Here is a 23,422-nt window from a genome sequence, read left to right as displayed (position 1 = left end):
CACGGAACAGCCGAAGAGCCGCTGTCACAAAACGCGGGTTTATTTACGAAAATTCCAATGTTTCACCTCAAACTTCCAATGTTTCAACCCAAAACGCAGCAGCCCCGCTCCCCTCCCGCACTATCCCCCTCGCACGGGGTGGGGCAGGTGGGGTTCCCCCAAATCCCCCCAAAACCTGCCCAACCCCGACCCCCAGCGCTGCTCGGGGGATCTCGGCTCCCCAAATTCCATCAGGAACCCCCGAAACTCCATCAGGAACCCCCAAACTTCATCAGGAGCCCCCAAACTTAATCAGGAATCCCCTAAATTCCACCAGGACCCCCCCCTAAATTCCATCAGGAGTCCCCAAAACTCCATCAGGACCCTCCAAATGCCATCAGAGCCCCCCCCAAACTCCCCCAGATTCCATCAGGACCCCCCGAAGCACCATCAGACTCCCCCCAAACCCTGTCAGACCCCCCCGAACCCCATCAGATCCCCCCTAAACCCCATCAGACCCCCCGATGCCGTCAGGGCCCCCCCGGCGGGGGCAGCCTGCCCGTGATCTTGTTGGTGCCCTCCAGCAGGGCGTTGTGGATGTCCTTGGCGCCGGCGATCTGCGCCTTGATCAGGGGCAGGTACTGGGTGTAGGGCAGGCTCTCGCCGCCGCCCGCGCCGCCCTCGCCCTTGGGCGCCGCCGGCACCAGCGCCGGGGCGTGCTTGGCGCTGTCGAAGCTCTGCGAGAGGCACTCGTGGGCCAGGCGCTGCGGGGGAGATATTCGGGGGGTTTGGGGTGAATTTGGGGCTGTTTGCAGGGATGAGAGGGGGTGTGGGGGTGTTTGGGGTCGGTTTGGGGCTGTTTGGGGGGATGATGGGGGGTGTGGGGGTGTTTGGGGGATTTGGGGTCGGTTTGGGGCTGTTCCGGGGGATGATGGGGGGTGTGGGGGTGTTTGGGGGATTTGGGGTCGGTTTGGGGCTGTTTGCAGGGATGAGAGGGGGTGTGGGGGTGTTTGGGGTCGGTTTGGGGCTGTTTGGGGGGATGATGGGGGGTGTGGGGGTGTTTGGGGGATTTGGGGTCGGTTTGGGGCTGTTCGGGGGGATGACGGGGGGCGTGGGGGGATTTGGGGGGATTCTGGGATTGTTTTGGGGTGATTTTGGGGGATTTTGGGGTCGCTCACCAGGCACAGCTCCAGCTGGTCGCACAGGGGGTTTGGGGGAGGTTTTTGGGGTGATTTTGGGGTTGTTTTGGGGTGATTTTGGGGGATTTTGGGGTCGCTCACCAGGCACAGCTCCAGCTGATCGCACAGGGCGTAGAACTCCTCCAGGCTCTTGTCAAAGCGCTGCAGGGCCCCGTCAGCGCTCTTCCTGCGGGAACTGGTGAGACTGGGGGCACTGGGGGGACTGGGAGGGACTGGGAGGGACTGGGAGGGCAGTGGGATGAACTGGGATGAACTGGGAGGGACTGGGAGGGCAGTGGGATGAACTGGGATGAACTGGGAGGGGCGGGGAGGGCAGTGGGATGAACTGGGATGAACTGGGATGAACTGGGAGGGGCTGGGAGGCACTGGGATGAACTGGGAGGGCAGTGGGATGAACTGGGATGCACTGGGATGAACTGGGAGGGGCTGGGAGGGCAGTGGGATGAACTGGGAGGGCAGTGGGATGAACTGGGATGAACTGGGAGGGGCTGGGAGGCACTGGGATGAACTGGGAGGGCAGTGGGATGAACTGGGATGAACTGGGAGGGGCTGGGAGGCACTGGGATGAACTGGGAGGGGCTGGGAGGGCAGTGGGATGAACTGGGGTGCACTGGGATGAACTGGGATGAACTGGGAGGGGCTGGGAGGCTCGGGGGTTACTCACTGCCCGTTGTCGATGTTGGAGTTCTGCACCAGGTTCTGAGCCGCCACCTTCATCAGGGTCTGCGGGACAGGGGGACAAGAGGGGGTCACGGGGGGGTCACGGGGTCATGGGGTCACGGGGGGGTCACGGGGTCACGGGGCACCCGCAGCGTCCCCCGTGCCCCCAAAATCCCGGGGGACCCCTCATGAGACACGCCCCCTGCTGCGAACCCCGCCCATTATTGTAAAACCCCGCCCCTTATCGGCGGCAAACCCCGCCCATTATCGGCGGCAAACCCCGCCCGTTCGCTGCGGCAAACCCCGCCCATTCCCGGCGGCAAACCCCGCCCGTTCCCGGCGGCAAACCCCGCCCCTTCTCTGCGGCAAACCCCGCCTATTATATGCGGCAAACCCCGCCCATTCCCGGCGGCAAACCCCGCCCCTTCTCTGCGGCAAACCCCGCCCCTTCTCTGCGGCAAACCCCGCCCTTTATCGGCGGCAGACCCCGCCTATTATCGGCGGCAAACCCCGCCCGTTCCCGGCGGCAAACCCCGCCCGTTCTCTGCGGCAAACCCCGCCCATTCCCGGCGGCAAACCCCGCCCGTTCCCGGCGGCAACCCCCGCCCGTTATCTGCGGCAAACCCCGCCCGTTCCCGGCGGCAAACCCCGCCCGTTCCCACCTGCAGGCTCTCCTTCAGCTGCGGCAGCAGCAGCCGGAAGCGCTGCACGGGCTCGAAGTCCTGCGCCTGCACGGCCGCCGCCTGCGCGGGCAGCGCGGGGCCCTGCGCGGCCCCCGGGGGCGGCCCCGGCCCCGCCGCGGGCCCCGCCGCCGCCGCCGGCCCCGCCGCCGCCGCTGAGGGAGGCCCCGGGCCCGGCCCGGCGGGCGGCGGAGGCGCCGCCATGCCGCGCGGCACTTCCGGCGCGCGGCGCGTGACGCGTTCCGGGCGCGCCGCGCGGGGCCCGCCATGGCGCCCACCATCCAAACGCAGGCGCAGCGCGATGAGCCGGGGCACCGGTAACGGCCGTGACGTCACCGCCGCGGCGGGGGCGGGGCGGGAGGGGGTTTCCCCGTGACGTCACGCCGCGGCGGGCGGGAGAATGCGAGTAACGGGGACCCCCGTGACGTCACGGGAGCATCGGGGACCCCCGTGACGTCATGACGCGCCCCCCCCTCCCCGCAGGCCGAGCTCGCACCGGACCCTCCCCGAGAGGTGAGCGGGGGGCGTGGAGGGGTCCCGGGCCGGGTTTGGGGTGAATCCCGGCGGTTTCGGGGCTCCCGCGGCCCCCGGCCGGGTTTGGGGTGAAATCCGGGGGTTTCGGGGCTCCCGCGGCCCCCGGCCGGGTTTGGGGTGAAATCCGGGGGTTTCGGGTCCCGCCGCAGGTCCGGGGTCGTTTGCCGGGTCAAGTTCTGCAACGGCCTCCCGGACATCCCGTTCGACCCCAAGTTCATCACGTACCCCTTCGACCAGAGCAGGTCCGGCACCGGGGCACCGGGTTAACGGGGAGAAATCCCGGGGGGTACCGGGGAGAAATCCCGGGGGGTACCGGGGAGAAATCCCGGGGGATACCGGGGAGAAATCCCGGGGGATACCGGGGAGAAATCCCGGGGGATACCGGGGAGAAATCCCGGGGGCTAACGGGGAGAAATCCCGGGGGATACCGGGGAGAAATCCCGGGGGCTAACGGGGAGAAATCCCGGGGGATACCGGGGAGAAATCCCGGGGGATACCGGGGAGAAATCCCGGGGGATACCGGGAAGAAATCTCGGGGGCTAACGGGGAGAAATCCCGGGGGATACCGGGGAGAAATCCCGGGGGATACCGGGGAGAAATCCCGGGGGGATCCCGGGTGGGTTTGGAGCTGATCTCAGGGTGAGTTTTGGGGTGGATTTGGGGTCAGTCCTGCTGGGTTTGGGTTTGATTTTGTGGCTGGTTTGGGGCTGATTTTGGGGTGGTTTTGGGGCTGATTTCGGGGTGGTTTTGGGGCTGATTTTGGGGTTGTTTTGGGGTGGAGTTGGGGCTGATTTTGGGGTGATTTGGGGTGGTTTTGGGGCTGATTTCGGGGTGGTTTTGGGGCTGATTTTGGGGTTGGTTTGGGGTGGTTTTGGGGCTGATTTTGGGGTGGTTTTGGGGCTGATTTTGGGGTGATTTGGGGTGGATTTGGGGCTGATCCGGGCCCCGGGCACTGCCCAGGTTTGTGCAGTACAAGGCCACGTCCCTGGAGAAGCAGCACAAGCACGACCTGCTGACAGAGCCGGACCTGGGCGTCACCATCGACCTCATCAACCCCGACACGTACCGCATCGACCCGGGCGGTGAGCATGGGCCCCAAAACTGCCCCAAAACTGTCCCAAAAATCTGCCCCAGAGCTGACCCAAAACAGCCCCCAAACTGTCCCAAAACTGCCCCAATACTGCCCCAAAACTGACCCAGAACTGTCCCAAAAATCTGCCCCAGAGCTGACCCAAAACAGCCCCCAAACTGTCCCAAAACTGCCCCAATACTGCCCCAAAACTGACCCAGAACTGTCCCAAAAATCTGCCCCAGAGCTGACCCAAAACTGACCCAAAACTCTGCCCAAAACTGACCCAAAAATCTGCCCCCAAACTGCCCTAGAGCTGACCCAAAACTGCCCCAAAACTGACCCAAAACTGCCCCAAAACTGTCCCAAAATTGCCCCAAAAATCTGCCCCAAAACTGCCCCAAAACTCTGACCCTGTTTTGGGGTTGCTGACTCCGTTTTGGGGTCCCCCCGTTCCCGCAGTGCTGCTGGACGCCGCTGACGAGAAGCTGCTGGAGGAAGAGATCCAGGCCCCCACCAGCTCCAAGAGGTGGGGCCCCCACGGGGTGCCCCAAAACTGCAATGGGGCGCCCCAAAACCCAAATGGGAGCCCCAAAACCCAAATGGGGCACCCCAAAACCCAAATGGGGCGCCCCAAAACCCAAATGGGGCGCCCCAAAACCCAAATGGGGCACCCCAAAACCCAAATGGGCGCCCCAAAACCCAAATGGGCGCCCCAAAACCCAAATGGGCGCCCCAAAACTGCCTCGGGTGCCTCAAAACCCAAATGGGTGCCGCAAAACTGCCCAGGGGGGGTTCCCCAGACCCCAAACCTTGTTTTGGGGTGCCCCAAACACCTGGGGAACGTTCTGGGGTGGTTTTGGGGGTGATCCTGGGTGGTTTTGGGCCCGTTTCGGGCCCATTTCAGTGGTTTTTGGGGCTGCAGGTCACAGGAGCACACCAAGGCAGTTTTGGGGCAGTTTTGGGGCGGTTTTGGGCTGTTTTTGGTGAATTTTGGGGCTGCAGATCACAGCAGCATGCCAAGGTGGTTTTGGGGCAGTTTTGGGGTGGTCTTGGGGCAGTTTTGGGGCGGTTTTGGGCTGTTTTTGGTGAATTTTGGGGCTGCAGATCACAGCAGCACGCCAAGGTGGTTTTGGGGCAGTTTTGGGGTGGTCTTGGGGCAGTTTTGGGGCGGTTTTGGGCTGTTTTTGGTGAATTTTGGGGCTGCAGATCACAGCAGCACGCCAAGGTGGTGCCCTGGATGCGCAAGACCGAGTACATCTCCACCGAGTTCAATCGCTACGGGGTGAGCAACGAGAAACCCGAGGTCAAGTGAGTGCTCCAGGGATTTTGGGGGGTTCTGGGGATTTTGGGGTGGTTTTGGGGCTTTTGGGGGGGTTCTGGGGTTTTTGAGGGGGTTTTGAGTGGGGGTTTTGTGTTTTTGGAGGGGGTTTGGGGTTCGGGGATGGCCACAGAGGGGCTGGGGGTGATGGGTTTGGGGTGATTTTGTGGCTGGGTTTTGGTGATTTTTGGGTGATTTTGGGGTGATTTAGGGCTGTGTTTTGGGGTGGTTTTGGGTGATTTTGGGGAGTGATTCTGGGGTGATTTTGAGGGTGACGTGGAGATTGTTTTGGGGTGGTTTTGGGGAGATTTTGAGGGTGATGTAGGGAGTGTTTTGGGGTAATTCTGGGATGATTTTGGGGAGATTTTGGGCTGACTTTGGGGAGCATTTTGGGGTGATTTTGGGGAGATTTTGGGGTGACTTTGGGGCATTTGGCAGGATCGGGGTGTCGGTGAAGCAGCAGTTTACTGAGGAGGAGATCTACAAGGACAGGGACAGTCAGATCGCGGCCATCGAGAAAACCTTCGAGGACGCCCAGAAACCGGTCGGGGTTTGGGCATTTTGGGGCACTTTGGGGCATTTTGGGGCATTTTGGGAGGAGGGTTTTGTTTGGGGCCTGATTTTTTGGGAGGTTTGGGGGCGATTTCGGGGTTTTTTCGTGCGGCTTGGGGCTCATTTTAGGGGTTATTTGGGGAGGGGTTCAGGTGTTTGTTGTGAGGCGGCTTTGGGGGGTTCTGTGGTGGTTTTGGGGTGAGTTTGGCATAATTTGGGGTTCTCTGGGGCTGTTTGATCCCTGAGCAGATCACGCAGCACTACAGCAAACCCCGGGTGACCCCGCTGGAGGTGATGCCCGTGTTCCCCGACTTCAAGGTGGGTTTGGGGGCCCCCAGCCCCTTTTACCCCCCCTAAGCTCCAAATATCCCCCCCAAAATTGCAATATTCCTCCTCCAAACCCCACGATTCCCCAGATGTGGATCAACCCTTGTGCCCAAGTGATTTTTGACTCGGACCCAGCCCCCAAGGACACCTCGGGGGTGGCGGCGCTGGAGATGATGTCCCAGGCCATGATCAGGTGAGGGCACCCCAAAATTCCCCCTGGGCACCCCAAATTCCTCCCCAGGGAGCCCAAAATTCACCTGGGGAACCCAAATTCACCCCCAGGGATCCCAGAATTCCTCATGAGACCCCAAATTCCTCATGGGCACCCCAAAATTCTGACCTGGGACCCCAGAATCTCCCCCTGGGCACCCCAAACCCCTCCCTGGGCACCCCAAACCCCTCCCTGGACACCCCAAACCCCTCCCTGGACACCCCAAAGCCCCCGGGGACCCCCGCCCCGCTGACCCCGCTCCGCAGGGGGATGATGGATGAGGAGGGGAACCAGTTCGTGGCCTATTTCCTGCCCGTGGAGGAGACGCTGCGCAAGCGCAAGCGGGACCAGGAGGAGGATGTGGATTACGCCCCCGAGGACGTGTAAGGGGGACCCCAAAACCTCCCCAAAATCCTGGGGCGGGTCCCCAGGACGTGAGGGGATTGATAAAAAAAAAAAAGAAATAAATCGGGGGGGGTTTAAGGCTCCGTTGGGGTTGTGGAGTGTGCTGGGAAAGGAGGGGAAATTTGGGGAGGAAATGGGGTTTTGGGGGGAATTTGGGATTGGGGGGGAATTTGGGACTGGGGGACATCCCTGGAACTGGGGGTTCCCCGGGGGGGGCTTTGGGGGCAGTTCTGGGCTCCCAAATCCCCGCAGGGAACGAACCCAAGACTCCCAAAGCTCCGGGAGGTTTTGGGGCAGAACTCTGGGATTTGGGGGGTTTTTGGGGGGTCCCGCGGCTCCTCCCCGACCCCCCCCCCCCCCCCGCGGCCCCCCCCAGGTACGACTACAAGATCGCCAGGGAGTACAACTGGAACGTGAAGAACAAGGCCAGCAAGGGCTACGAGGAGAATTATTTCTTCATCTTCCGTGAGGGCGACGGCGTCTACTACAACGAGCTGGAGACCCGGTGGGGCTGGGGGCACTGGGAGGGAACTGGGGGGCACTGGGAGGGACTGGGAGGGGGGACTGGGAGGGACTGGGGAGAACTGGGAGGGACTGGAGGGCACTGGGAGCTGCCTCAAGTCGCTGTTGGGGGCACTGGGAGATTCCCCGGTCAGTACTGGGGGCACTGGTTGGGCATTCAGAGGGTCTCGAGGATGCCCTGAGGGTCTGGGGGCTCCCCGAGGGGTCTGGGGGGGTTCCCGGGGGGTTTGGGGGGGGTCCTTTGTGGGTCCCTGACCCCCCCCCACCCCAGGGTGCGGCTGAGCAAGCGCCGGGCGCGCGCCGGGGTCCAGTCGGGCACCAACGCCGTGCTGGTGGTGAAGCACCGCGACATGAATGAGAAGGAGCTGGAGGCGCAGGTGGGATTCGGGGAGGGGTCCCAACCCCTAGGGCCCCCCGGGACCCCCCCAGGGACCCCCCTAAGCCCCCTCCCCACCACAGGAGGCCCGGCGGGCACAGCTGGAGAACCACGAGCCCGAGGAGGAGGAGGAGGAGGAGATGGAGGCCGAGAAGGAAACGCCGGGATCAGGTTTGGGGACACAAATGCCCCAAAATCCCACCCAAAATCCCCCCAAATCCCCATTTTCCACCCAAAATCCCCCCAAATCCCACCCAAAATCCCCCCTAAATCCCCATTTCCCCCCCAAAATCCCGCCAAATCCCACCCAAAACCCCCCCAAATCCCTGTTTCCCGCCCAAATCCCCATTTCCCACCCCAAATCCCATTTTCCACCCAAATCCCCCTCCCCACATCCCCCCAACCCCCCTGGTCTGGGGGGTCTCACCCCACTGAGGCCCCCCAACCCCCCGAGCAGACGAGGAGCGGGAGAAGGGCAGCGAGAGCGAGGAGGACGAGGCCGAAGGCTCCGGCTCGGGCTCGGAGTGCGGGGGGGGCTCGGCCCGCAGCGAGGATGAGGAGGAGGAGGAGGCCGAAGGAGCCCGGGGGGGCCGCCGGGGGGGCAGCGACGCCGCTCGGGCCGCCCGGGACCAGGAGGAGATTTTCGGCAGCGACAACGACGAGGATGAGGAGGAGGAGGAGGAAGAGGAAGAGGAGGAGGAGGAGGAGGAGGAAGGCAGCGAGGGCGGGGGGCCGGCGCCCCGCAGCCCCCAGCTCAGCCCCAGCGAGGAGGAGGAGGATGAGGAAGAAGAGGAGGAGGAGGAAAGCGCCAGCGAAGGCTCCGAGTCCTCCAGCGAGTGAGGAGGGGGTGACCCCCTCCCGCCCCTCCCCAAAATCCCACCCCACGCCCCCCGGCCCCGTTTTGGGGGAAAAAAGCAGCGTCTCGGGGCGGTTTTTGTGTTTAATAAGGTCAATGGTTACCAACCGTATCGTAACAAAAGGATTCATAATAAAATGTATCTAAAATAACGATTTTTGTCTTTCTATTTCGGGGCCGCAGCGCTACAAAGGGGTGGGGGAGGGCGGGGGGAGGGGCTGTACCGAGGGGGGGCGGGGGCACCCCCACCCCGGGGGGGCCAGGACAGAAATAATTAATTAACATAATAACAATAAAGAGCCAAAAAAAAAAAAAAAAAAAAAAAAAGGGAGAGAAAAAAAAAAACAACTAAAAAGAGGAAATAAAATCCGCAAATCCTGGGATTTTTAAAAACGGAGGAAACGAACCCCTCCCACTGCTCCCCCCGCAAAAACAGCCCCCCTGTAGTGTCGTGGCCCCCCCGCCCCGTCCCGGTGGTTTTGGGGTCGCGCTGGCTGCGGGGCTGCAGTACCGCCCTCTGTCCACAAGGCGGCAGCACTTATCAAGAGTGTCCGCGACAAGATGGCGGCCCGTGGGGCCCTTGATGGTGACAGGCGTTTCTGCTGATGCCTGTCGGCTCCCGCCAAAAACCCGCACGCTCGCGGCGCTGCTGACCCCACAGCCCGTGTGCACGGCACCGGACCCGCCGCGGAAAATCCCGTCGGGGGGCGCCGGCGGTGCGGGCAATTCAGGCAGTGTAAAAAACAGACACGGGTCCTCGAATTTCAACGTCCTCGTTTTCGCGCCCTCTCGAGAAGGTCAAGCGAGTCCGCGCCAAGCCCCTCCCAAGATGGCGGCCGCGGGCGGCGGGCTGCAGTGCCGCTCTCTGCCCACACGGCGGCAGCACTGCGCCGTCCCCCTCCGGAAAAGAACGGAACAAAAAACCGAAAGAAAAAACCTTTCCTCTTCAACTGCCTTTCAATCTATTTTATTTTTATATTATTTACATTCACATTCGGATTTATAATGTATATTAATGTATAATTGTATTTTTAGAATTTCTTCCATTTATTCCTATTATATTTTATTTTATTTTTTATACATATCTTAATATATTGCTTACATATTTCTATAGTTAGATTTAGATTTCTAAAAGGTTTATATTGCTTAAAATAAACCCCTGCCTCTATCCAAGTAAAAATCTTTTAAAAAATATTTTTTAATATTTTATTTAAATTTTATTTAAACCTTTATTTAAACTCCGTTTAAATTTTTCTCTATTTTTCGCATTTATATTCAAATTTACATTTTAAATGTAGATTGATGTATGGTGTTATTTATAGTCTATCTCTTCCTAATACTTATTTTTATTTCTAGTCTATATTATTATGTAAATCTGTATACATTGAATATATATTTCCATATTTAGAACGATATCAAAATAAAATGTATATTGATATTTTTTCCATTAAAACCAAATAAAAACAAAGAAAAGCCCTTTCTATAAACAATACTTGAATTTTTTTTTTCATCATTATAGTCACATTTGCAGTTCTACTTTATATCGATATCTTTATAAATATATATTATATATAATGAGGTAACAAGATAGATAAGTTTTTATTTAAATTCTATTTCGTACATACTGCTAATACGTATATTTACTCACCTTTGAATTTTTATATAGATCCTAACATATTTAAGATATATTTCTATACAAAGATTTCTAATTTTATTTTTATTCATAATTTTTATAATAAAACCCCTACCTACTACCAAATAGAAAATAAAATCCCCTTTATTTTAAACTATATTTAAATGTTTATTTATTTCTATTTTTGATTTTTACAAGTACTTATATATTCTATCACAATATATGTAGGTACTGTATTTTGATATATAATATTTAGGACATCTAATGTGTTTTAATAAGACATATACAGTAAAATATGCATTATGTACTGTATTGATTCCTATTGTTTTGTAATTTTTATATTTATATATCCACATGTATTAATTATACATCTCTATATGGATTTTGTTTATATTTATAATCTATATGTATTGATATAAAAAATAAAATACTCTATATCAAACAATATACTATCTAATAGTAATGAATAACATTATTTATGTTACATGTTTTATTCATATGTATTCCATTTATATTTAAAAATGAAGTTTTATATTCCCATTTTCATATTTATGCATTTGTTTTGTTTCATTAGAGTTATAGTTAAAACCTTGCAGTTATAATCCAATTCCTAAAAATAAAATGCCAAAACAAACAGCATCAAATTCCCAACAATACTGTTGAAAAAATTCAGAAAGGCTCCACCAGCCAACCAACTACCAGCAAAAAAACCCGCACTACACTCCTTTCACTAGCAGCTCTTATCACATCACAAAAATGAAATACTAATTTTAAAAAAAACCTGTAGAAACCCACACAGCAAAACACAAAAACCACTAAAAAGAAAGAAAAACCTTTAAACTAACTTCCTATACTCCAAACCAGATGCTGAATATTTATAAAAAAAAACCCAAACAAAACTCTGCCACTACCCTGACGCATAAAGAGAACCCAATGCTCTATAAAAGAAATTAAATCCCCCCAAATAATTTCAGATCTGGGGCAGCTTCTCCAGGAACTTCGCTGGGGGATTTTGGAGCTGCCGGCCACTGGACAATGATCCCCACCTGCCGCTCCAAAATTGGCATTTTCCAACCCCACAGACCCACGGCCGCTCTTCCTCCCGTCCCAAAACCACAGGGATCACACAGCAGACAGTTTTATAAGGAAACCGATTTTTAATGGAAATTAATGCTATTTCTCAGTAGATACAAAAGTGAGAAACTGCACGGGTTTCAGTGTTTTGCACACACATCCCCCCACACCCTTCCTGTGAGTTCCAACACATTTTGGAGCTGCAGCACCCCTTTTTGGGGAGGAAAAAACCCTTTTTGCGCCCTCAGCCTCCCCCTCTCCTTTTCTAACTTACTTTTCCCATTTCCTGTATTTTTATTTTGTTTTTCTCTTACTTCCTTCAAGGAAAGAAAGAGCCCCAGGCCCTCCACCCCACGGTGACCACAGAAAGCCAAAACCTCCTCTGTGACCATTTAATTCCGGGCTGTCCCCGCTGTGCTGTGGGGAAGGTCCTCACTGCCCCCCCTGTGACTTTTCTGGGTCATTTTGAGTTTTCTCCTTGTCCCCCTGGGGCATCTTGGGGTCTTTTTCAGCCTTGGCCTTGTCCCTGGGGCTCTTCTTGGGGTCGCCTGGAGCTTTTTCCTTGTCCCCCGGGCTCTTTTTGGGGTTCCCCCCGTCCTTGTCCTCATGCCCCTGCTGTTTCTGGGGGGGCTCCCCGGCCTTGGCATCGATGGCCGCGTGTTCCCTGCGCACCAGCTCCTCGAGCTCCTCCTGAGGGGAGACACGGGGGCTCAGGGGGGTCCCCGAAGGGTTTGGGGGGCAGGGGGACCCCCAAAATTCGCGGGTGGGGGAAGGTGCGGGGGTACCTTCCAGCCCAAGAGCTCAGCCAGAGCCAGGCAGCCGCTGTCGCAGTCCCCCAGCCAGGCCACGTCCCTGCAGAGACACGGGCACCCCAAAACCCTGGAATCACCTCCGGGCTGCCCAGAACCACCCCGAGTGACCCCAGACTAACTGGGGGTGTCCCAAACCTTGAGGCAAGGACCCCAAACCACCCTCAGGGCTCCCCAAAACCATCCCGAGTCTCCCAAGCGTTCCCAAAAACCCGGGGCGGGGTCAGAGCCCCCCGCCTGCCGCACCTGTAGGCTTTGTCCGAGTCGAAGTCCATCCCACCGAAGCCCATCAGGGACATCAGGGGGTCGCCCTGGGGGGGCAGAGGTGGTGAGGAGGGGGAGGCGGCCGCCCCCAGCCCCCCTCGGTGCCCCCCAACCTCCCCCCGGCCTCACCTGCCCCGTCTTCTCCTTGTTGATGAGGAGCCTGGGGGTGTTGGTTGGGACCCTGTGGGAGGGGACAGTCACAGGGGGCTCCCCAGGGGCTGGGGGGGTCAGAGGGGTGCTCTGAGGTTTGTTGGGGTCTGGGGGGTTTTTGGGGGTTTGGAGGGTATCTGGGGAGTTTGGGGGGGGTCTCACCTGCTGATGAGGGAGGCAAAGGGCTGCACCTGCAGCGAGGTGCCCATGATGATCAGCAGGTCAACCTTCTCGAAGTCCTGGTGAGGGAGGGGATGTCACTGGTGGGGAGGTGGGGGGGGTCCCCAGGTTCCCTCAGCACCCCCCCAGCCCCACAGGCAGGCTGGGAGGGAGGGGGGGGGATTCAGGACCCCCCAAGCCCCACTCACCGACTCCAGCAGGGCGAAGAAGCGCGCGGGGAGGCTCTCCCCAAAAAACACGATGTCTGGGGGAGGGGGCAGGTCAGTGGCGCATTGCGGGGAGGGTCGGGGTAAACCCCCCCTCCCCTCGCGCCCCCCAAAACTCACCAGGTTTCACCAGCCCCTGGCACTTCTCGCATTTAGGGACGAGGGAGGAGAAAATCCGCTCTGGGAAGGAGGAGGAGGGAGAAGCCCGGTGGGGAAAGGGGGCACGGGGACATTTGGGGGAGGGTACAGAGGGAAGGGGGGGCCCAGGGGGTCCCCCAGCGCTCGGGGGGGTTCCCCAGAGTCCCCCGTACCCCTCATCCAGGCCAGGCTGTAGCGCTGGCGGCACGAGGGCCGCAGGCAGTGCGAGGTGAAGAAGGTGCCGTGAGCCTCCACCAGCAGCTCTGGGTCCAGCCCCGCCACCCTCTCCAGGGTGTCGATGTTCTGGGGGGGCGAAGGGGGGTCAGGGGGTCCCCAAAATCCCCCCCAAACCGGCTGGGAGGGAGGGGTCGTGTCCCACCTGGGTGTAGCAGCGCAGCAAGAGACCCTTGTCCTGCAGCAGCCGCATGAAGTAGTGGCACACGGTGGGCTGGGGGCGAATTTGGGGGTCAGCTGAGGGTCCCACGGCCCCCTCTGAGTGGAGCGGGGGGTCGGGGAGAGGTTTGGGGGTGTTTTACCTTGAACTGCCCTGGGTAGAGCTCGCGGGCGAGGGCGAAAAAGGGCTCCGGGTGTTTCTGGGGGGGCACAGGGAGGTCGGGGGGGGGCCCCAGAAAATCAGGGACCCTCCCAAGAATTTGGGGAAGAAACGGGGATACCTTGAAGAACCTGATCTCGAAGATGGCCTCGGGGTAGGGGAGGTTGTAGCTCTGCAGGTTGGAGTAGAGCCCGGTGCCAGGGGAGCGGAAATCCGGGATGCCGGCAGCTGGTGGGGGGCGGTGGTGGGGTCAGAACCCACTCCAGGGGTCCCTGAGCCCCCCCAGGTTTCTCCGATCTCCCCAGGTGTCCCTGAGCCCCCCCAGGTGTTCCCGAGCCCCCCAGGTGTCTCGGAGCCCCCCCAGGTATCCCCGAGCCCCCCCAGTGTCCCTGAGCCCCCCAGGTGTTCCTGAGCCCCCCAGGTGTCCCCGAGCCCCCCCAGGTGTCCCCGAGCCCCCCCAGTGTCCCTGAGCCCCCCCAGGGCCCTCCACAAAGGACACTCACAGGTGGAGATGCCGGCGCCCACCATGCACACGATATTCTTACCTGGGGGGGTGGGGGGACAAAGGGGTGAACCCCAAATCGCCCCTTCCTCCCCGGAGCGAGCCCCCAGATCCGTGCAGTTCCCGCTGCGCCCCGCTCCCGTTCCACGTCCCATTCCCGGTGTCCCTGCAGCTCTCGCCCTGCGGGAGCCGGCCCAATCCCCGTTCCCAGCCCAATCCCCGTTCCCAGTCCAATCCCCGTTCCCAGTCCCACTCCCCATTCCCAGCCCAATTCCCATTCCAAATTCCCGATCCCGGGGTCCCTACAGCGGTCACCCTTTGGGAACTGGCCTGTTCTCCATTCCCAGCCCAATTCCTGTTCCAAATTCCCGATCCCGGGGTCCCTACAGCGGTCACCCTTTGGGAACTGGCCTGTTCTCCATTCCCAGCCCAATTCCCGTTCCAAATTCCCGATCCCGGGGTCCCTACAGCGGTCACCCTTTGGGAACTGGCCTGTTCTCCATTCCCAGCCCAATTCCCGTTCCAAATTCCCGATCCCGGGGTCCCTACAGCGGTCACCCTTTGGGAACTGGCCTGTTCTCCATTCCCAGCCCAATTCCCGTTCCAAATTCCCGATCCCGGGGTCCCTACAGCGGTCGCTCCTCAGGAACCGGCTCACGCCCGGCAGGCTCAGCTCGTCCAGCACCGGCTCCGGTTTGTCCCCGCCGAGCCCCAGGGTCCGGGAGAGGAGCGTCCGCAGCAGCTCCACTGCGGGGACATCCCAGTGTCCCCACACAGCCGGCAAAGCGACCCCACCCCTTCATCCCAAAACCCCCCTGGAATGTCCCCCAAATGCCCCTGAAAGTCCCAAAAGGCCCAGAAACCTCCCCAAAAATCCCTTAACCAACGCCAAAAGACCCACAATATCCCCAAACGCCTTATTCCAACCGCCCTGCCCTAGGAATATCCCCAAATGTTCTGTAAGGCCCCAAAATCTCTCCAAAGGGCCACGATGTCCCCAGAAGTGTCCCCAGCTGGCCCCGAATGTCCCCAAAGGCCCAGCTCGGGTCCCGCGGGACCCCGACGCCCCCAGACCCAACTGTCAGCGTCGGCCGAAGAGCCGGGCTCGGGGTCCGAGACCTGCGGGGAGAGCACGGGGGTCAGCGGGGTGGGCACCGAGGGGACACCGAGGGGTCAGCGGGGCGGGCACCGAGGGGACACCGAGGGGTCAGCGGGGTGAGCACCGAGGGGTCAGCGGGGTGAGCACCGAGGGGTCAGCGGGGTGGGCACTGAGGGGTCAGCGGGGTGGGCACCGAGGGGACACCGAGGGGTCAGCAGGGCGGGCACCGAGGGGTCAGCGGGGTGAGCACCGAGGGGTCAGCGGGGTGGGCACCGAGGGGACACCGAGGGGTCAGCGGGGCGGGCACCGAGGGGTCAGCGGGGCGGGCACCGAGGGGACACCGAGGGGTCAGCGGGGTGGGCACCGAGGGGACACCGAGGGGTCAGCGGGGCGGGCTCCGAGGGGTCAGCGGGGTGAGCACCGAGGGGACACCGGCGTGTCGGGGGCGGTCACCGGGGTGGGGACCCACGGGACACCGGGGGCGTTACCGGAGATTCGGCGTCCGGCTCCGCCGCCTGCTGGCGGGCAGCGGGAGCTGCGGGAGCTGCGGGGACGGTGGGAGGGTCAGTGGCGGGGGTGGGAGGAGAGGCAGCCGCATCCCCCGGGCCGCCGCCGGTCCCGTCCCGGTCCGCCATGGGCGCGGCCTGCCCGAACTACACTTCCCGGCGTGCCCCGCGCACCCCCGGCCGCTCCGATTGGCGAGGGGGAGTGAGCGGGACCAGATAGAGGGTGATGATTGGCTGAGACACCCGGAAGCGCAGGCGCGGACTACGGGTCCCGGCAGGCGGCGGGGCGGGGATTCCCCGGCCCGCGATGGCGGCCGCGGCCCCGGCGGCCCCGGGCGAGGCGAAGCGGCCCGAGGGCGACGAGTGGTGCGACAGCGGGCTGGGCTCGCTAGGCGAGGGGCCGCCGGGGCCGCCGCTGCCCGCCAGCCCCGCGGCGGAGTCCTCCGACCCCCTGGCTGACCCCGCGGCCTGGCTGCGGCACGTCCTGAGCTTCGTCACCGAGGACGGCGACACGTGAGGGCGGGGAAGGATGAGGGACCCCCCGCCGGTCCGGGCGGGACCCCCGCGCACACCCTGGGGTTGGGGGGTCACGGTGCTGCCGCTTCCCGGGGCTCCGGTGCGATCGCCCCGGGACCGCCGCACCGCCGGGGGCCCCTCGGTAACGTCCGAGCCCTCCGGGGGTCCCCCGGTAACGTCCGAGCCCCCCGGGGGTCCCCCGGTAACGTCCGAGACCCCCGGGACCGCCGCACCGCCGGGGATTCCCCGGTAGCCTCCAAGCCCCCCGGGACCAATGCCCCCCCCCGGGTATCCTCCGGTAACGCCCCTCGGTACCCCCCACTCACGGCCCAGGACCCCCATCCCCACACACACAAACGCATTTTTGGGGCTCCCCGGTGGGTCCGGGGGTGCCAGGGGAGTCCCGGTGGGTCCGGGGGTGCCGGGGGCTCCCCGGTGGGTCCGGGGCTGCCGGGACGCCCCCCCAGCCCGTACCCCCGGCAGGGCGCTGCACCTGGCCGTGATCCACGAGCACGAGGAGTTCCTGGAGTCCATCCTGCGCCACACCGAGCGCTCGCCCTACCTGGACCTGCAGAACGACCTGGGCCAGGTGCGGCAGGGAGGGAAATTTGGGGGTCCCGGGACCATCCCCTAAGTCTCCACAGCGTGGGTGGGGGTGGGCGAGGAGCTGAGGGGAAATTTGGGGGTTTGGGGACACGGTGGGAGGGGAATTTCGGGTGGGGCTTGACCCCAGCACCCCGCAGAGCATCCCACGCATCGTGCCCGGGACGGGCTGCAGGTTTTTGGGGGGACGGGTTGCAGGTTTTTGGGGGGACGGGTTGCAGGTTTTTGGGGGGACGGGTTGCAGGTTTTTGGGGGGACGGGTTGCAGGTTTTTGGGGGGGACGGTTTGCAGGTTTGGGGGATATTTTTGGGGGGTTTCAGCCCGGTTTTCCCCGCAGAGCGCGCTGCACATCGCCGTGGTGCTGGGGCTGGCTGGGGCCGTGCGGCGGCTGCGGGCGGCGGGCGCGGGCGCGGCGCTGCGGGAGCGCGGCGGGCACACCCCGCTGCACCTGGCCTGCCGCGAGGGTCACCCTGCCTGCGCCCGCGCCCTGCTGGGGGACCCCGGCAAGGACGAGGAGGAGCGGCGGGCGCAGCTGGACAGCGTCAACTACGACGGTGAGGGGCGGGGGCCGCGGTTTTCAGGGCTGGGGAGGATTTTGGGGGGGTCCTGTGGCGTTGGGCTCGCCGTGGTTTTGAGGCGGGGGGAATTCCGGTGATTTTGGGGATGGGGACGCAGCGTTTGGAATTTACGGAACTTACGCGTTTTGGGGAGGGTCGTGATGTTTGGCGGGCATGTTGGGAGGGGGTTCCCACGTGCTCAGGCTGTGCTTTGGGGACCCCCATCCACAGGTTACACCCCCCTGCACATCGCTGTCCTGCGCCGGGACCTGGAGCTGGTGCAGCTCCTGCTCCGCGCCGGCGCCGACCCCGACCAGCCGGTGGGTGCTCCCAAAAACAAACCCCCCCACAAATAACCAAAAAACGGGGTGGGAGTGGGGGTCCTGGCCGCCCCCTGACCCCGCCGTGCTCCCCCAGGAGCCGAGCTGTGGCCGCAGCCCCCTGCACTTGGCTGTGGAGGCTCAGAGCCCCGAGGTGGCCGAGTGCCTGCTGCGGGGCGGGGCACGGCCGGACCCCCGCACGTTTTCGGGGTACACCCCCCTGTACAGCGCCCGCCGCCGCCCCGAGCCCCGCCTGCCCCCGCTCCTTCGCCGCTTCGGGGCCCGCGACCCCCCGAGCAGCGACAGCAGCGACAGCAGCGGCGACAGCAGCGGCGACAGCGAGGGCGGCCCCGAGGACAGCGCGGTCAGTCCGTGGCCACACCGGCCCCAGAGATTTCCCAACCCCGGGGTAGCCCGGGGGGGCCTCTCGGGAAGGCCCCCAAACCCTTCTGAGCCCCCCCAAAACCTCTCTCCCCCCCCAGGACGAGTACGACGACATCGTCATCAACAGCAAGCGCTGCCCGGCCTGAGAGGACCCCAGACCCCTCTGGATGGACTTGGGGATGCCCCCACCACCGCCCAGCCAGGGGGACCCCCTGAGGATGTGCCCCCACCCCCCAAAATCCCCAGGGAGCCCCGAGGGTTGCAGGGGGCGGTGGGAAATAAATCAGAGGCTGCGCTCGGAGCAAAGGACACACCTGTGGCACTGGAGGAAAGGAGACAGGTGTGACAATGGAGGGGACATGTGTGTGAGCACAGCAGACAGGTGTGACAGTGGGGGACACCTGCGTGTCCCCAGAGCACCCCTGCAGCAGAGGCCACACCTGTTCCAAGGAGGATTTCCATGTTTTATTCCCGGGATTTGTCACCGCGTGTCCAGTGTCCTGCGTCCCTCCTGCGACATCCCGGCTCCGTCCGTCTCCTCCACGGGGACCCCTTTCCTCAGGCCCCCCGCCCCCGTTTTTGGGGGGCCCCCTCCGGGCTGGTTGGGGCCAATGTAGCGCAGGAGGGGTGCAGGGGGCCGGGCCAGCACCTCCTGCCCCACCAGCGGCTGCAGCACGGGGGGCACGCGGACACGGCCGTCCTGCGGGTGGGGGGGACACGGGGCAGGGTGAACCCCACCTCCAGAGCCCCCAGACCCCGCGGGACCCCCCAAAAACACTCACCGGGAGCTGGTTGCACTCGAGGAGTGCGATGAGCAGCCGGGGCACAGCGCAGGCGGTGCCGTTCACCTGAGGGGGGGCCCGAGGTCAGGGGGGGCTGGAGACCCCTCCCCAGAGGTTTTGGGGGGCATTTAGGGGGCACCCACCGTGTGGGCGTGGCTCAGCCGACCCCCCTCCCCACTGTACATGATGTTCAGCCGCCGGCTCTGGTAATCCGTGCAGTTGGAAGCGCTGGAAATCTGGGGGGGGAGAGGGGTCAGGAGATTTTTGGCACCCGCTCCTCCACTCCAGGAACCCCCCCAAAATGAGGGTCCTGATCCGGCAGCAAGGGTGAGAATAAAGAGGGGGGGCATCACCCTGGGCACCTCTGAATTTTTGGGGTTTTCCCAGAATTGTTTGGATTCTCCCCAAATCATTGGGGCTCTCCCCAAATCATCAGGGTTCTCCCCAAGTTATTTGGGCTCTCCCTGCATTATTGGGGTCCCAGACCCACCCCCACAACCACCTCACCTCCCCAAATTTGCCTCGTCCAGGCATCCAGGCTTCGATGTCAAACTTGCGGTAGGCGGGGAGCCCCAGCTCCTCCGTGGGCATGTCCAGGACACTGGGGGGCCCGGGGGGGACAGTTAGGAGGGAGTTCAGAGTCCCACGGATTGGGGGGACCCCCCCCCACGAAATCCCAAATCCCCCTCACCGGTAATGGAGCCCCAGCTCCGAGAAAATCTCCTTCTGGAGCCCCAGGAACTCGTCCAGCAGCTCCTCGCTCTCCGTCCCGCGCTCGGCCGCCGTCACCCCGAACATCTCCACCTTTGGGGGGGCACACAGGCTGAGCTCCCCGCCCTTCCTTCCCCAGGGCTCTTCCAGTGCTCCCAGTACCTTGGTGAACTGGTGGACGCGGTAGAGCCCCCAGGGCTCGCGGCCCGTGTCGGTCTCCGTGCGGTAGCAGGTGCTGGAACACACGACCCTGGCGGGGGACGTGGCTCAGGGGGCCCCCAAAGACCCCAGACCCCCCCAGGGGATCGGGGTGGGACCCCCAGAAGGGGAGGGGGTCCACAACCCCCCCATACCTGACAGGCAGGTCCTGCAGCTGCACTGCGTGGTCCATGAAATACCCTGGATGTGGCGGGGGACACAGCATGACCCTCAAATCCTCTGACCCCCCTCCTTCTCTCCTTTTTCCGTCTTTTTTTCCCTATTTTTTTAAGATTTTCCTCATGTTCTCCCCATTTTCACCCATATTTTCCTCCGTTTTCCCCCTGGTCCTCCCCCACTCCATTTCTCCCCCTGGGTTTTTTCCAGTTTCCCCCCATTTTCCCCCATTTCCCACCTGCAATTCCCACCTCCGAGGTCCCGGCCAGGCACAGGTCCTCGAAGCGCGCGGGGTCGATGGTGTAAACTTGGGAGGGGGTAGCGCTGGGCTGGACCCCACAGCCCTCCTGGGGGGCACAGGGGGTCACCTGGGACCGCAGAGGTGCCAGGGGGGGTCCTCATGGGGCTCGGGGGTCACTCACAAAAATGGCTCCACGCAGCAGGTCTGGCACCGTCATGGGCAGGAAACCCTGGGAAAAAGGGAGATCGTGAGACTCTGACCCCCCCCGGGTGGCCCCCAAACCTCCCTGGAGACCCCCAAACCTCCCTGGAGACCCCCAGACCATCCTAGACCCTCCCTGGATCCCCCCAGACCCTCTCTGGATCCCCCCAGACCCTCCCTGGATCCCCCCAGACCCTCTCTGGATCCCCCCAGACCCTCCCTGGATCCCCCCAGACCATCTCAGAGCCTTCCTGGATCCCCCCAGACCATCCCAGACCCTCCCTGGATCCCCCCAGACCCTCTCTGGATCCCCCCAGACCATCCCAGACCCTCCCTGGGGATCCCCAGACCCTCCCTGGATCCCCCCAGACCATCTCAGAGCCTTCCTGGATCCCCCCAGACCATTCCAGACACTCCCTGGAGACCCCCATACCCTCCCTGGGGACCCCCAGACCATCCCAGACCCTCCCTGGATCCCTCCAGACCATCCCAGACCCTCCCTGGAGACCCCCAGACCCTCCCTGGACCCCTCCAGACCCTCCCTGGATCCCCCAGTCCATCCCAGACCCTCCCTGGACCCCCCAGACCCTCCCAGACCCTCCCTGGACACCCCCAGGTCCCCCCCCTACCTTGCTGAGCAGCTTCTGCAAGGTGAAGGTGACAAGGGCGTGCTGCAGCAGGGCCCCAGCCCCGCTCAGGTAATAGGAGCGATGGCCCGAGATGTGGGACAGGCGCCTGCACGGGTGGGACAGGGGTGGGACAGGGATGGGACATGGGTGGGACAGGGGTGGCACACCTGGGGACGCCCCCCACCCCGCACAGGTAACGCGAGCAATGGCCTGACACCTGGGACAGGGGTGCCACACCTGGGGACGCCCCCCATCCCGCACAGGTAATGTGACCATGGGACACAGGTGGGACGGGGGTGTCCCCCCCTCCAGGTGCCGCTCACCTTTGCCGGATGATGTCCAAGCCCTCCCCCAGCTCCAGGTGTCCCTTTGGCTTGAAATCAAACACTGGGGACAGGAAGGGGGAACCTCCGTCACCTTTGTCACCCCAGGCCCTCCAAACCCACCCCCCCAGACCCTCCAAATGCCCCCCAGACCCTTTCCCCCTCCAGGGACCCTTCTCCTCCTCCCCCCACAACAAAAAACATCCCCAGGACCCCCCAAAACCCCTCACCTGGTTTCTCACCAACCACCTCGAGCAGCCGGGCCTGACTCTGGTCCCCAACGGGCTGGGGGGGCACAAGGGGGAGTTTGGGGGCATCAGAAACTCCCCCAAAACTCCGCAGGCCGGGGGGGAGTCAAGGGGGAGGTTTCAGGGGGATTTTTGGGGTTTCATCACTGTGGGGTGGGCTCTGTTGGGTTTTGGTGAGGTTTTTGGGGTCTCACCACAGCCAGGTGGGTTCTGTTGGGTTTTTGGTGATTTTGGGGAGGTTTTTGGGGTCTCACCACTGCGGGGTGGGTTCTGTTAGGCAGCTGCAGGGCCGCCAGGTAAAATCTCTGCTCCAGGTCAGACTCTTCAGCCTCGAGCACCCGGAGCTGCCCCCGGAGGCTCCGGCCCTGCTCCCGCAGCGCTGCCAATTCCGGGTGCTGCCAGAGGACCACCATGAGGGCACGGAGGGCCACTAACACCCCCCGGGCCCCCCGAAATTTGATTCCTACCGTCTTGGCCGCTGCCTTGTCGTGGGAGGCCTGTGGGGGGAAAAGGAGTCAGGGGCTCCTTGGGGGTCTGGGGGGAAGAGAAGGAGTATGGGGGGGATGGGGATCATGGAGTGGGTTAGGGGGAAAGGGAAGGGGGTCCTGGGGTGTTCCAAGGGGGACCAAGTGGGGACTTTGGGGGTCCCAGCAAGGACTGAGTGGGGCGGTGAGGGAGTTTGGGGGTCCTAGGGAGGACTGAGTGGGGACCCATCGGGACTTTGGGGGTCTCAGGGGGGACTGAGTGGGGTCCCAGCAGGGACTTTGGGGGTCTCAGGGGGGACTGAGTGGGGTCCCAGCAGGGACTTTGGGGGTCTCAGGGGGACTGAGTGGGGTCCCAGCAGGGACTTTGGGGGTCTCAGGGGGACTGAGGGTTCCCGGGGTGGGGTCTCACCATGATGTCCCGGACCCCCTGTGCCACACGGCCCTTCTCCGCCTCCAGCCGTGCGATGCCATCGCGGACCTTCCCCAGCCGGGACCACGTCCGCACCTGAGGGCGCGGCGGGGGGCGCGGGGCTCAGGCGGGGGCCGGCCCCGCCCCTCAGGTCCCGCCCTCCGCCGCTCCCGCCACTCACGATCTCCCGCAGCGCAGCGCCCCCCAGCGGCCCGCGCCGCTGCTCCAGGTCGCGCTCGCTCAGCGCGGTCACGTCCAGCTGCGGCCGCGCGCTCAGCCCCTCCCGGGCGTGCTCGTACAGGCGGCTCCGCCCGGCACCGGCACCGGGAGCGGGAGCGGGACCCGGGCCGGCAGCGGCCCCCGCGGCCCCGCGCCGCCCGCCCGCCGCCGCCGCCGCCAGCAGCGCCCTGCGCGCCGCCATCTTGGGCGCCGGTCACGTGCAGGAGGAGTCGCAGGCGGGGCCGGCAGCTTTGGCCACGCCCCTTCCCATCCAGGCCACGCCCCCCGGCCTCAGTCCCGCAGCGCTGTGGGTTCGGTGACCCCGGTGACCCCCCCGTGACACCCTGGTGACCCCAGTGACACCCTAGTGACCCCCCAGTGCCCTGAACTCCTCCACCCAGGTCCCCAGATCTCTCTCCAAGTTATTCCCAGTGCCCCTGACCTCCTTCCACCGCCCAAAGGCCCCTTCTGAGTGCCTCCAGTACCCCCACGAGCCTCCCCAGTTCCACCACAACCCTTCCCAGTACCCCCACAACCCTCACAGTTCCACCACAACCCTCCCCAGTACCCCACGACCCTTCCGGGTACCCCCACCACAACTCCACACCACAACC

General features: G+C 62.2%; 5 protein-coding genes across 7 annotated transcripts; 2 read left to right on the top strand and 3 right to left on the bottom strand.

Moving 5' to 3' along the window:
* Positions 1 to 19: 19 nt before the first annotated feature.
* Positions 20 to 2,722, bottom strand: MED29 (mediator complex subunit 29). Its single transcript, XM_021545654.3, has 4 exons — positions 2,501 to 2,722; positions 1,843 to 1,901; positions 1,260 to 1,344; positions 20 to 743 (listed from the first exon to the last, which is right to left on the bottom strand). The coding sequence occupies exons 1-4, from the start codon at positions 2,720 to 2,722 to the stop codon at positions 510 to 512; spliced, it is 600 nt and encodes a 199-aa protein (XP_021401329.3). The 3' UTR covers positions 20 to 509.
* Positions 2,723 to 2,743: 21 nt separating this feature from the next.
* PAF1 (PAF1 component of Paf1/RNA polymerase II complex) lies at positions 2,744 to 8,843 on the top strand. Its single transcript, XM_021545682.3, has 14 exons — positions 2,744 to 2,835; positions 3,002 to 3,031; positions 3,202 to 3,294; positions 4,013 to 4,134; positions 4,584 to 4,650; positions 5,331 to 5,432; positions 5,881 to 5,986; positions 6,244 to 6,312; positions 6,411 to 6,514; positions 6,799 to 6,915; positions 7,314 to 7,442; positions 7,731 to 7,836; positions 7,919 to 8,006; positions 8,293 to 8,843. The coding sequence occupies exons 1-14, from the start codon at positions 2,786 to 2,788 to the stop codon at positions 8,673 to 8,675; spliced, it is 1,566 nt and encodes a 521-aa protein (XP_021401357.2). The 5' UTR covers positions 2,744 to 2,785; the 3' UTR covers positions 8,676 to 8,843.
* Positions 8,844 to 11,461: 2,618 nt separating this feature from the next.
* Positions 11,462 to 15,936, bottom strand: SIRT2 (sirtuin 2). 3 transcript variants are annotated; one of them, XM_021545645.2, is made up of 15 exons: positions 15,788 to 15,936; positions 15,280 to 15,319; positions 14,831 to 14,947; positions 14,202 to 14,243; positions 13,820 to 13,926; positions 13,682 to 13,738; positions 13,525 to 13,593; positions 13,319 to 13,448; positions 13,128 to 13,187; positions 12,990 to 13,045; positions 12,784 to 12,860; positions 12,601 to 12,652; positions 12,454 to 12,518; positions 12,184 to 12,250; positions 11,462 to 12,088 (listed from the first exon to the last, which is right to left on the bottom strand). In XM_021545645.2, exons 1-15 carry the CDS (start codon positions 15,932 to 15,934, stop codon positions 11,831 to 11,833), a joined length of 1,344 nt encoding a protein of 447 aa, XP_021401320.2. In that variant the 5' UTR covers positions 15,935 to 15,936; the 3' UTR covers positions 11,462 to 11,830. The 3 variants fall into 3 exon arrangements, with proteins under 3 accessions (XP_021401320.2, XP_021401323.2, XP_021401321.2); XM_021545648.2 differs by lacking the exon at positions 15,788 to 15,936 and adding an exon at positions 15,721 to 15,752; XM_021545646.2 differs by lacking the exon at positions 14,831 to 14,947.
* A 176-nt stretch (positions 15,937 to 16,112) lies between these two features.
* Positions 16,113 to 18,496, top strand: NFKBIB (NFKB inhibitor beta). The gene is made up of 6 exons (XM_021545643.3): positions 16,113 to 16,318; positions 16,805 to 16,910; positions 17,262 to 17,478; positions 17,713 to 17,801; positions 17,899 to 18,165; positions 18,284 to 18,496. Exons 1-6 carry the CDS (start codon positions 16,113 to 16,115, stop codon positions 18,329 to 18,331), a joined length of 933 nt encoding a protein of 310 aa, XP_021401318.1. The 3' UTR covers positions 18,332 to 18,496.
* On the bottom strand, positions 18,482 to 23,010 carry SARS2 (seryl-tRNA synthetase 2, mitochondrial). Its single transcript, XM_021545644.3, has 16 exons — positions 22,771 to 23,010; positions 22,590 to 22,685; positions 22,163 to 22,192; positions 21,950 to 22,090; positions 21,678 to 21,732; positions 21,448 to 21,511; positions 21,125 to 21,230; positions 20,476 to 20,523; positions 20,292 to 20,400; positions 20,032 to 20,077; positions 19,841 to 19,928; positions 19,659 to 19,771; positions 19,475 to 19,568; positions 19,111 to 19,203; positions 18,968 to 19,033; positions 18,482 to 18,885 (listed from the first exon to the last, which is right to left on the bottom strand). The coding sequence occupies exons 1-16, from the start codon at positions 23,008 to 23,010 to the stop codon at positions 18,667 to 18,669; spliced, it is 1,608 nt and encodes a 535-aa protein (XP_021401319.3). The 3' UTR covers positions 18,482 to 18,666.
* Between the last annotated feature and the right edge of the window lie 412 nt (positions 23,011 to 23,422).

This window comes from Lonchura striata, chromosome 31 (assembly GCF_046129695.1).
Source record: "Lonchura striata isolate bLonStr1 chromosome 31, bLonStr1.mat, whole genome shotgun sequence".
NCBI classification, from domain to species: domain Eukaryota; kingdom Metazoa; phylum Chordata; class Aves; order Passeriformes; family Estrildidae; genus Lonchura; species Lonchura striata.
Note: the sequence above shows the minus strand (reverse complement) of the source record. Positions and strands in the feature narration are given on the sequence as shown.

Coding starts and splice junctions, on each gene's coding strand:
- MED29 (XM_021545654.3), bottom strand. CDS start 2,722: ATGGCGGCGCCTCCGCCGCCCGCCGGGCCGGGCCCGGGGCCTCCCTCA. Junction 1,345..1,842: donor TCCAACATCGACAACGGGCA/GTGAGTAACCCC, acceptor CAGTTCCCGCAG/GAAGAGCGCTGACGGGGCCC. Junction 744..1,259: donor ATCAGCTGGAGCTGTGCCTG/GTGAGCGACCCC, acceptor TCTCCCCCGCAG/CGCCTGGCCCACGAGTGCCT.
- PAF1 (XM_021545682.3), top strand. CDS start 2,786: ATGGCGCCCACCATCCAAACGCAGGCGCAGCGCGATGAGCCGGGGCAC. Junction 6,916..7,313: donor GATTACGCCCCCGAGGACGT/GTAAGGGGGACC, acceptor GGCCCCCCCCAG/GTACGACTACAAGATCGCCA. Junction 7,837..7,918: donor AGAAGGAGCTGGAGGCGCAG/GTGGGATTCGGG, acceptor TCCCCACCACAG/GAGGCCCGGCGGGCACAGCT.
- SIRT2 (XM_021545645.2), bottom strand. CDS start 15,934: ATGGCGGACCGGGACGGGACCGGCGGCGGCCCGGGGGATGCGGCTGCC. Junction 14,948..15,279: donor CTCTTCGGCCGACGCTGACA/GTTGGGTCTGGG, acceptor ATGTCCCCGCAG/TGGAGCTGCTGCGGACGCTC. Junction 12,519..12,600: donor ACAAGGAGAAGACGGGGCAG/GTGAGGCCGGGG, acceptor CTGCCCCCCCAG/GGCGACCCCCTGATGTCCCT.
- NFKBIB (XM_021545643.3), top strand. CDS start 16,113: ATGGCGGCCGCGGCCCCGGCGGCCCCGGGCGAGGCGAAGCGGCCCGAG. Junction 16,911..17,261: donor TGCAGAACGACCTGGGCCAG/GTGCGGCAGGGA, acceptor TTTTCCCCGCAG/AGCGCGCTGCACATCGCCGT. Junction 17,479..17,712: donor GGACAGCGTCAACTACGACG/GTGAGGGGCGGG, acceptor CCCCATCCACAG/GTTACACCCCCCTGCACATC.
- SARS2 (XM_021545644.3), bottom strand. CDS start 23,010: ATGGCGGCGCGCAGGGCGCTGCTGGCGGCGGCGGCGGCGGGCGGGCGG. Junction 22,091..22,162: donor ACAAGGCAGCGGCCAAGACG/GTAGGAATCAAA, acceptor GTCCTCTGGCAG/CACCCGGAATTGGCAGCGCT. Junction 19,034..19,110: donor GGCTGAGCCACGCCCACACG/GTGGGTGCCCCC, acceptor GCCCCCCCTCAG/GTGAACGGCACCGCCTGCGC.